Genomic DNA, 11,377 nt, shown 5'->3' on the forward strand with positions numbered 1-11,377 from the left:
GGATCCGGCCCACAGACGGTCTGGGAATCACCGCATGGATCGGCATGGATCTGATTGTTAAGGCAGCGCCAGCACACCTGTTCAGCAGCACCTCCTCCTGACTTCTTTCCGCCCTGCCTAGAGCTGAGAGGAAGAGGACTGGGCTTTGTTGGTGCCAGCAGCAGCAGCGTTAGCGCTCGAGTGGCCACCATTGTAAGCAGGCTCAATTTGGGCTTTGTTGTTGCCAGCCCTGCTCCGGAGCCCTTTCGCACCGTCTTGCCACCGCCAGCCCCTGCCGCTCGCAAGACACAGGTAAGCAGCCACTGGGGCTCGTCCAGTACTGTGGAGAAGGGAGGGGAGAGTTGTGGGGCGGGGAATGGCTTGCCTGAGTAGAATGTGTCCTTTTATTTAAAATGCATCTCTGGGTTATTTGTGGAGCCTGCCTGGTGCTCTTGCATAGAATGTTGTGTCCTTTTATTTAAAATGCACCTCTGGGTTATTTGTGGGAATTCGTTCATATTTTCCCAAAAAAATATAGTCCGGCCCCCCACAAGGTCTGAGGGACAGTGGACCGGCCCCCCGCTGAAAAAGTTTGCCGACCCCTGCACTTGAGGGTAACCATCTGGCTTACAGTCACAGGCATCAAGTCCTCGTGTCAACAATCTGCGAGTTCTGGTTGGGTTTGGCTCTAACCAGAAAAGGAAAGAAAACAAGACCTCCTCCTCTTCCTTCTTCTATGTTTATTAAAAAATAGTCTGATACTTGGCATATCTATAGCAACGAGTTGTTCCAATTTCCTTTTATATATATAAGTAACCTTTATTGAGTAGTATCCTGGTTCACTCATCACTTCAACACGGGCTGTGACAGGAACCAAATGTGCCGTGGACTCCATCAAGACAAGATCCTTTCAAAGTGGTTCTGTTACAACTTCTGAAAGCAAGAGCAGGGGAGCACAATGTGTTACAACACACCATCCATCTAAGGTGGTCCTATCCTGTTTTGCATTTTAAAGCCCTCAAGGCAGCTTACCTAACAAATGCAAACTATGTAAAACATAACTATCAAAGAGCAGTTGTCCTCTTTGACATTGCTTCCCCTACATCCAGGATCTCAGATACCATTAAAAGCTTGGGAAACTAGAAGGGACCTAAAGGATAGCAATGATGGTGCCAGGCAAGCATGACTAGGCAGAGAAACCCTCTCCCTGTTGGCTGTCTACTAGGACTGTTCCTAAGCAGGTTATCCTAGGAAAATACAGCCTTTGCTCCTCTCTTGTAAGCTATAAGTGGAACTTCAATTGACTTTCCACACTATCAGTAGTCCAGCATTTTTGCTCGGGGCTAATGTTCTGTCCACCCTGGTCTTCTTTTTCTTCTTCATTATCATCATCATCATAGCCTGGTGGCCATGATGGAGCTGCAATGGGTGGGGCAGCACACCTTTCCCACAACCCTTGTGATTTGTGTCATTTTATGACCCCCATTATATTATTGTATTTATTCTTAAAATGGAATGTGTTGGGGGAGGGGCCGTAAAATTAACACTTATGGACAAATTTCCATTGGAGCTTCAGTGGTTTAAAAATGCAGAAAGAAGCCCCTGGAAGAAAGAAGAAAGCATGGGAGAACTTTTACACTATGGGCTGGTTCATATATGACTGCAACCTCAAGTGAAGGGTGGCACATGGAAAGGGGCTATCACAGATCATCACCTCAAATGCACATTTTGCCGTCTCACCAGTACAACCATTTAATACCGCTCTTATATCATGGTCTCATGGATAACCCTGGCAACTGTAGTTTGTTCAGGGTGCTGGGAATTGTAGGTCTGTGAGTTCCACGTCCTAAGCATACTACAGTTCCCAGGAATCTTTGGTGGAAGCCAAAATCTTTAAAGTTGCATTAGAATATTTCAAATGTATGGTGTGTGTGGGTTAGGTTTAGCATCTTACATTAGGGTCCGGTACCTTGTAATCACCCTTGCCTTTCAGTCTCTCCAGCGATGAAGACAAGACACTATAGATGGTTATGAAAGTAGGGCTGCTTCTTTGTCTCGCTGCAAAGCAAATGGAGCCATTAGTAGGTGCTTGGCTCTCAGTGATACTAGCACCAGGCAGGAGCATGATGGTGGGGGATATGGGAGCATTGCTGTAGATCATTTAATTGGCATTTCGTCTTACCTGAACTCAGAGCCTTTCCCAATTTGTTTATGGACTTATTGCTCCTAGTAAAAAAGAAGTTTAATTAGTTCACTTTGTACAAGGAGTTAAACATAAAGATACAGTTATTGATTCCTTAGTATTATTATTCTAAGGTTTATAATGGCCTGAGACCATTTCATGGCCTTGCTTGGAATCCCAGGAGTGTTCCATTGAGTGTTATACAGAATAGAAATGAATGAAAATGGGGGATGTTAGGGTGGTAGGCTGCTCCCATGTGCATTCCTTGGAACATACAGAGAGCCCTGTATGTGCAAGATTTCTGATCATAGAAAGAAAGGGCTCTCAATGCCAGTTGGTTCTCCCAGCTTACCTGGGTGGTTTCCCTGTGGCGCTTCTGGACTGGATCTGCTTAGCTAGATCTTTACTTTGTTTTTCTGTTTCCAGTGCTTTGCTCTGAGGTCTTGACGTTTGGCCACCCACTTTGGAGGGCCTCACACCCGCATTATCCCAGCCTTGATCAGAAGGTCCCACTGCCAGCGATGCCTTTGTCCTGCGGAGTTGTAGAGAAGGCTCCTTTTCCTTCGGGGATGGACTCTGAGAAGGGGGGTGCTCCTGCTCTGGGGAGGGGCTTAAAGGAGTCTGTGGCCTGCTTGGCATTGGGGATTTCACATCTGTGCCGAGTTGTAAAGAAGGCTCCTTTTCCTTCGGGGATGGACTCGGAGATGGGGGGTGCCCCTGCTCTGGGGAGGGGTTTAAAGGAGTCTGTGGCCTGCTTGGCGTTGGGGATTTCACGTCTGTGCGGAGTTGTAGAGAAGGCTCCTTTCCCTTCGGGGATGAACTCTTAGAAGGGGGGCGTCTCTGCTCTGGGGAGGGGCTTGAAGGAGTCTGTGGCCTACTAGTCTTTGGGGATTTCACATTTGCTGTCTGTGAGCGTGAGGGGCTGCTCCGATTCCGACTCCCCAACTTAGAAGGAGCAGCCAAAGTGGCCAGTTCCCCAGAAGTCATTTGATCATGCCAGCTGAGTAGCCTGGATGGGTTAGACGCGGCTGCCTTAGCACCCACTCCACGAGGTCCAGCGGCCACTGAAGTGGGAGATCTTCGGGCAGAAGTGGCTGCTGTTGGTCTGGACGTGTGCCCCTGGAAAGGAAGAAGGAGATGCTATCCTCCTGGCCTAGGTGGGTAATGGAGTCCCCAAAGGCAGGGAAAGAGAAAGGCAATTATCATACCTTTGCTTCCAAGGAAAGCTTGGCCCACCCACTTCTCGATGAGCTAGAGCTCCTGCTTTCTGAATCCATTCAGGAAGGTGGTCCCCTGAGCACTGCCAGCTGAGCGCTTTCCAGCTGTCGGGCGGGAGACTCCACTAGACTACATGGGCAGGGGACCATGTAAAAACATTTTGCCTACTACAATACAAAACATGGAGCATCCCCCACCCCGATCTTTTGCTTTTAAACATCTTGCCTGAAGTCAGAAACTTGCACACTATTTTGTTATATCTTGGTTGGTCATAAGAACATAAGAAGAGCTTGCTGGATCAGGCCAATGGCCCATCTAGCCCACGTCCTGTTCTCACCACTGCCTACCAGATGCCTACAGGAAACCTGAAAGCAGGTCCAATAAGGGAATTGTCTGAATATGGATTGTAGAACATGGACAGCATTTGATTTCTTGTGAAGAACTGAAACTCTGCTCTCCTCCCAGGTTCTGGCTTCCCACATTGGTGCCATTTTTTGTCATAAAGCACCCCGAGTCTAACAGCCAGTGGGCCATCTGTAATGGCATCTACAGAGTCAAAGAAGGAAACGTTCAGATTCTTTTAACTGTCCTTACCTCCCTGGCAGGGATTCCACGTGTTTCTTGAGCAGAGCGGCCAGCAACACCTTTAGAGGGGGGAAAGGAGAGGAGGCAGGAAGCAAGATACTGAATTCTGTGGAAGCTCCAAAGAGACCTGTGGTTGAAGAGGGGCCTGTAGAAAATAGGGAAGGGGCACAGGTTCTAGGGAAATACACCCCTGCTCCCCCAGCTGCTTCAGGCACTCAGCTGCATTAAAGCTGACGTTTAACCTGAGTGGGGCCCTTGACTTCAATCCTTCCATCCTTACCTGATTTCCGGATGATACGTTTTGCAACAGGGGCACTTTCCCTGCAATGGAAAGGCTGGAATGAAAACTGCACCAAAAAACCCCCAAAACTACCACAGTTTGACAAGAGCTGAATCATTGACTCCAGCCTTCCGCAACTTGGTGCCTTCCAGATGTTTTGGACTCTAACCAGGGCTGGGCCCAAGACACCTTGCTACTTGAAGCATCCCACCTCGACTCCCTGCTACTCTGCCTGTGCGGCAGTGGAGTGTGTCACGCAGATGCAGCTGCGGTGTGTGGGAAGGACATGGTTGTAGACGAGGTGGCAGATGAGGCAGCACAGCCACAGAGGCAGTGGCGAGAACTCCTTGGTTCTGATCTGCTAGCTGAGGCAACTGCTTCACTGTGCCTCATCCCCACTGTGTCTCATCTCCCATCACCCCTAGCCAGCATGGTCAATTGTCAGGGATGGTGAGAGTTGTAATCCAAAACATCTGGAAGGCAGCACATTGGGGAATTCAGAGTTACTCACTTCACAGAGATGGGAACAGGGAAACACTTGTGCTACCTGTATTCTCATTGTAAAGTTTGCTAGTAAGGCCTCTCTTCTGCTACTACCCTTCACTACCCCATTGCATATTATTGAAGATTCAGTCTTCCCCCCACCCCATAGGACTGGAGTGGCCTGACCACCAACTTAAAAGCAACAATTGTGTTTGTCCTTTTGGTTAAAGAGAAAAACACAGGTGCCTGACAGTGTGTTCTCTCTACAAAATATACTTCCAGATACCCCTTGATTGTCAACTCATTGCATTTCCAGAGTTGGGTCATTAATCCATGTTCACATGACATTATCCAAAATGCCTGTGTCTCCTGGGTTTTGTTATAATATAACTGTTGGGTGAAATGTTTCTCAAGCCAACTTCACACTGATTGGAGTGCTTAAACCATTCCTAATTTCTAGCCAAGATAAGAACACCTTTGCATAGGATAAAGCACGGGTGTCAAACACAAGGCCCGCGGGCCGAATCCGGCCCGCCAGACCTCATCATGTGGCCTGTGTAGCCCGTAGAGAGAGAGGAAAAACGCCGCACGGCGGCACTACCCAATCAGTTCTCTACGCAGGTCGGTAGGTGGGGATTTAAGCATGAAAGGGCTCGCAGGCGCGCGGCGCTGTCTTGCCAGCGAGACCCAAAGCAAGATCGGTCCCTGCCACCACCCAGGGGCATTCTGGGAAGGTCCTCCAACTCTCCAGCAGGAGAGGGCTGAAAGCGAGCAGGCGTGAGGCGCATGCGCAGACACTATGACCATTTCTCTCAAAAAAAAGAGCAGGCGCAAACGGGAGCATTACGTAATCCCGAATTAGAGATTTAGTTGAATCGTTTGGGGAAGCGGGCGCTAGTCAGAGAGAGAGAGAGATTTATGGAGTAACAGCAGAGTTCTTGCTCCGTCATGGTGTTGCCTGCGCAGGTGACTTAATTTTTTTGAAGTTGCATTGTAGACTGTTGATGCACGTGGAGGCCTCTTGAAGGATTTGACAGTTCTCCCCTCCCACCCTGCTCAACAACAACATATCTGGTTTGGGCTCCGTGGCAGTTGTGGCCGTTAACTGTGAGAAATGGGCTCATGCGAGACAGTTCACATGACCGAGACACGTCACGGCATCACCTCATGCACGTCCATTCGGAAAGAAGCCCCCCTGAGGGGGATGGCTCACCCACAGATTGTTGTGGGACTCCAGCTGCCATCAGCCCCCAGCATAGGAGCAAACTCCTAGGGGCCGAGGTCCTACAGATAGTCCTACAGATACAACCAGCCCTTTGAGGGTGACCAAACTGCTGATGCGGCCCCTGATGAATTTGAGTTTGACACCCCTGGGGTAAAGACATCGCCACCCCATCAGTGCCCCCTGCTGTGTTCACAAGCAGAAGCTAATCTGACAGTAATGAAGCTGGGCTGATGTGAACAGCTAGTGTAGCTGGCCATGTACAATGCCATGGTGCAAAGTATAATGAATAAATGAAATGCAACTCCTTCTACACTCCAGGGCAGCTGCATTGGGCACACAGGCTGAAGGGGGGAAAGTACTGCCTCAATGGACTAATGCAGAGCTTTCCAAACATTTCATGTTGGTGACACACTTTTTAGACATACATCATTTTGCGACACAGTAATTCAGTTTTACCAGCAAACTGAAGGTTAAAACTAACCCCTTTCCAGCCTGGGGAGGAGCACAGGGAGGGTTCATGCGACACACCTACACACTGCAGCCAACACACTAACATGTCGCAACACACAAGTTTAGAAAGCTCTGGACTAACGTATCAGGGCCTGTCCAGCTTAAATGTTCTCATCAGCATCGCAAAGACAATGAGCTAGGCTGCAATAAGTGACAGTGCTTTCCAGGAAGGGAGGTGGGCATTTCCCTCCACTCCCTGGAGGCCACCTTGTCTTGGGCAAGGGGAGGGCTCTTTGTGTAAGAGGTGTGTTTGTGACTTGGGCTGATGCTGGAAGCCGGAGGCACAGAAACATGTCTGCTCCGTGTTGGACTTGGGGCTCCCCTAGAAACCAAGCAGGGAAGCAAGACCTGTTAGGATGCTAATACTGTAAGTCCCTCCATCCTATGCTCAGGTTGTATATCCTAAAGACAACAGTGTCTCCGCTGGCCGTCATTTCAAGGCAATGAACTCTGGGTAAGCACAGGCAACCCTGGAGTCTCTTGCCACTTGGGGACTAGGATTGTGTGCAATGATATCATATTACGGGTTGTTAATCCCAATACAGACGAAATACATACAGGGATCTTGACGTGCTCTTGACCAGGTTGGCTTCACGCAGCTGCTGCTTCACTATTTCATTAGAGTCTTCTTCAGCCATGACAATAGCAAGCCAATGCTGATGGAGAAAGACAGCGAGTCTTACACATGTATAAGGATACAGTAAGGCTGGACCATAAAGAAGGCTGATCGCTGAAGAATTGATGCTTTTGAATTATGGTGCTGGAGGAGACTCTTGAGAGTCCCATGGATTGCAAGAAGATCAAACCTATCCATTCTTAAGGAAATCAGCCCTGAGTGCTCACTGGAAGGACAGATCCTGAAGCTGAGGCTCCAATACTTTGGCCACCTCATGAGAAGAGAAGACTCCCTGGAAAAAAACCCTGATGTTAGGAAAGGAGAAGGGGACAACAGAGGACGAGATGGTTGGATAGTGTTCTCGAAGCTACCAGCATGAGTTTGACCAAACTGCGGGAGGCAGTGGAAGACAGGAGTGCCTGGCGTGCTCTGGTCCATGGGGTCACGAAGAGTCAGACACGACTAAACGACTAAACAACAACAACAACAAGGATGGCAGCCAGGGACTGGGATGTGGGGGGAGGGTGAGGGTTAGGCACCCATAACAAACTACACTTCCCAGGATTCTTTGGGGGAAAGGCAGGTTTTAAATGTATGGTGCATGTACGCATCCAAAACAGAGAGACCGATGGGTTGGCCAATGTGACGGGCAAAGGTGGTAGACTTTAAGAGGGCTTTGTTTCATGAGACTAACCTTCTCGGGCGTAGCACGAAAGCTAGCACTCTTCCATATTGTGTGGAGCCCAGATTGGTTTGACGTAAAGCTGATTGGATCACTGATCCTACCACTGGCCACATTCAAGACGTAAATGAGACGCAGCCAGCGCTGAAAGATGATGTCCTCTTGCCCTGCAGGGGCACAGAGTTGCAGATAATATTTCCGGCCATTTGCCATCTTCACTCTCAGCTGCCGTTCATTCATGCTATGTACTTGAAACGCCACCAGGTTTAAAGAGATCAACCTGCGGGCAGAGGAAAGACTCAGCCTAGGAACTTCTGAGGTGGTGGTGGTGCTTTCTCTGGGAAGGTTTTGGGGCGATGGAGAGCAGGAGCTGGGTGGCTGTGCTAGTCTCACCTAGTGACTTCCAGGTCTTTAGCCTTTGCCTCTATATCTCTGATGCCTTTTCTCACCCGGGCAATGGCCATCATGTCTGGAAGTAGCAAACCTGGACTGCTGGACAAAATGCCAACCATAACTAAATTGGGTTGGTTGTGGATCACGGCATATTCACCCGTCTTGGTTAACTGCATGGAGAGAGGAGGGTAAGGAGTCTGCTAAGAACGGAACACATGCACGGATGTTGGGCACCTCAAACAAGCTAGAGCACCTGGAACGGACCGGGCACTGCAGGGAGTAACTAACAGGACATTTCCCCAGCTGTTCCTCAAAGGATGGCCTTCTGCAGGCCTGGAGTCTCTTCAACTCGCTATCAAAACCAGGTGGAAGGAGGTACAAAATGGTCATTGCCTCTGGCTCCTCCTGTTTGGGCTCCCTGACTCTCTGCCCTATCAGTTCCAATGGGCACCAGCAGTGGCAGATCTTGGGGTCTCACACTTCAGCGGTGCCCAAAATTTGGCGCACCCCACCTCTCATACTCTATTTCTAAATCGTAGTTGTGGCATTCCTTGGGTGGACTCAGCCCCATCAACTGCATTTTGGGTGGGTGGGCTGAAGTCACCTCAGCCCTTAGGAGTTGGCACCCCTCCTCCGACAGGGAGCCATGCAAGAGAAATCTCTCCCTTCTGTATGAAAAAACCCCCACTGCCCAGCCATGACCAACGGTCCATCACCTGTAGAAAGGTCCCCTCAAAGATCTCCCCTTCTCCTAATGGAGAATACTCCGGCCTCCGCAGCAGCTGCTTGAGTCTTCCTGTTGCTGAGGACCGGCCCTGCGCAACCCGTCTGCCTCTGTGGGTTTTACGTGGAGCCCTCCTCCACTGACGTTCTAGGAGACAGACGGGGAATTAAAACGAACAAAAATGAAAAAGATAAATCCCACCATAACCCCTCCCCCAGACTAGAGGCCTCTCCCTTAAAATCACAGACTACATGCACATACCATATATTCAAATTGAATTCCTCCAAAGAATCCCGGGTACTGCAGTTTGTTAAGGGGCTGGAAACTACAGTGGTACCTCGGGTTACATATGCTTCAGGTTACATACGCTTCAGGTTACAGACTCCGCTAACCCAGAAATAGTGCTTCAGGTTAAGAACTTTGCTTCAGGATGAGAACAGAAATCGTGCATCAGGTTAAGAACAGTTTCAGGTTAAGAACAGACCTCCAGAACGAATTAAGTACTTAACCCGAGGTACCACTGTATAGGGTGTAAATACAGCTTCCAGGATTTTTCAAGAGGGTGTGTTGCTTTAACTGTGGGGGTAATTCTGCGGTGACATCATCTTTTGTGTTTTAGGTAACATTATTTGAACTCCAATTGTTTGTTTACTGGCTGGATCTTCCCTACAAAAATAATCAAGAAGTATGCCTCAGGAAGTTTGAATGCTTAATTCTTCTTGTGATTTAAAAGATGTGGCCGGGGTAACAGTTCTGCAACCTTGATAATTCATCTGGAACCATGATGTTCTCTCTAATAGTATGAATTTGGGGGTGGGTGGGTGGGGAACAACCACCTGCGGCAATATATGTAAAGAGCAAACCTTTCATGGGTGTCAAAATGATGGTAATGTTCATTAAAACAGTTTTTAAAGGCTTGTTTTCCCTCTGCCCGCTCTGTTGCTGAATGAAGCTGGTACTTTTACTCCAGGTTAAGACACACTAGCTTTCTTTACACCAGTTTCTTGTACTGTACATAGGATTGTTACCCTAATAATTATTAAATTCTCAGGGGAGAAATCTGACAGTCCTCAAAAGAGATTTAAATGACAAACATGACAACATTCGTATGCTCTTTAAGTTGCACCATTGTGGCATGACTTTGGTCACAAGAAGAGCTGCATGTAAAACACTTTTCAGTTATTATCACATTTTCTTAATGCTACCTAGCTCAAAGAAAGAAATAAAGTATAAACATATAGATATTTCTGCTATTGGGGGGCGGGGCAGGGAGAGTATGTGTTTTTGTGACCAATGTAGCAAACTCAGTCAACATATATGTTTCATTGTTTTAAGCTCATCAGATTTCATTCCTAACGTAACATTTCTTGTCAGTTCACCAAAAACTATCAATATAACAAAGGGCCATGAAATGAACTTCTGAGCAAAATTAGAGAAATTCTGAGTCGCCTTGCATGCCACGATTCTGGTTGTTTTGCATGTGTGTAAAACGCCTTTTTTGGAAAACTGGGAAATTTTCTTTAGAATGCTATAGAACCTGTTAACTATATGTGAAAATCAAAAATGGAGTCTGTAGGTTGACACACCCCACCCAGCTCAACAACTCAGCATTTTAGCTCCTCCTACCTTGAGGGTGGGACGCGGGTGGCGCTGTGGGTTAAAGCCTCAGCGCCTAGGGCTTGCCGATCGGAAGGTCGGCGGTTCGAATCCCCGCGGTGGGGTGCGCTCCCGCTGCTCGGTCCCAGCGCCTGCCAACCTAGCAGTTCGAAAGCACCCCCGGGGGCAAGTAGATAAATAGGTACCGCTTACCAGCGGGAAGGTAAACGGCGTTCCGTGTGCGGCTCTGGCTCGCCAGAGCAGCGTTGTCACGCTGGCCACGTGACCCGGAAGTGTCTCCGGACAGCGCTGGCCCCCGGCCTATAGATGTGAGATGGGCGCACAAACCCCAGAGTCTGTCAAGACTGGCCCGTTCGGGCAGGGGTACCTTTACCTTTACCTTTACCTTGAGGGTGTTTGTTCATAGCTGAGTTCCTAGGATCACAAAATGCTGTCTTTTGTGACTTAAAGGGTCAGTGTTCACAAACACCTCGTCTCAGCAACTGGTTCACCGGAAACTGATATGCACCCCTCTCCCAATGTAATACAATGTTGGCTTGCAAGCCTCCACATTGTGACATCAGCTGTCCAACAGGGGCCAGGCTGCTCAATTGTTGTCAGGCAGCTGAATGAATAGTAAAAGGGGACAGGGTCAAACATGGGCATAGCCAGGATTTATGGTGGGGGGCAGAAGCAAGCTTATTGCAACACGGTTGGTCAGTTAGTTTTTTTATTTATTTACTTGATTTAGGGGGGAAGGCGCTCTCTGCCTCCCCCCTTGGCTACGCCCATGGGATCAAAATGTAGCAGAGCGAGACCAGAAAGTGTGATAGTTGTGCGTCCTGCTTTCTCCCTTTAGCAGCATGACAGAAGGCAGCACCATAGAAGTGTATAAAATTATGTG

At 48.6% G+C, this 11,377-nt stretch overlaps 1 protein-coding gene across 4 annotated transcripts; it reads right to left on the minus strand.

The window, feature by feature from the left end:
• Positions 1-701: 701 nt before the first annotated feature.
• Positions 702-11,117, minus strand: LOC309516680 (uncharacterized protein). Of its 4 annotated transcripts, none has more exons than XM_082195452.1 (11): positions 10,880-11,117; positions 8,870-9,024; positions 8,154-8,323; positions 7,773-8,040; positions 7,021-7,118; positions 4,245-4,285; positions 3,974-4,023; positions 2,514-3,280; positions 2,162-2,205; positions 1,934-2,037; positions 702-912 (listed from the first exon to the last, which is right to left on the minus strand). In XM_082195452.1, exons 1-11 carry the CDS (start codon positions 10,896-10,898, stop codon positions 904-906), a joined length of 1,725 nt encoding a protein of 574 aa, XP_082051578.1. In that variant the 5' UTR covers positions 10,899-11,117; the 3' UTR covers positions 702-903. The 4 variants fall into 4 exon arrangements, with proteins under 4 accessions (XP_082051578.1, XP_082051579.1, XP_082051580.1 ...); XM_082195453.1 differs by having other exon boundaries at positions 1,949-2,037; positions 10,880-11,116; XM_082195454.1 differs by lacking the exons at positions 702-912; positions 10,880-11,117 and adding an exon at positions 9,139-9,325 and having other exon boundaries at positions 1,506-2,037.
• Between the last annotated feature and the right edge of the window lie 260 nt (positions 11,118-11,377).

The sequence above is a fragment of the Podarcis vaucheri genome, assembly GCF_965113315.1.
Source record: "Podarcis vaucheri genome assembly, chromosome: 13".
Taxonomy (NCBI): domain Eukaryota; kingdom Metazoa; phylum Chordata; class Lepidosauria; order Squamata; family Lacertidae; genus Podarcis; species Podarcis vaucheri.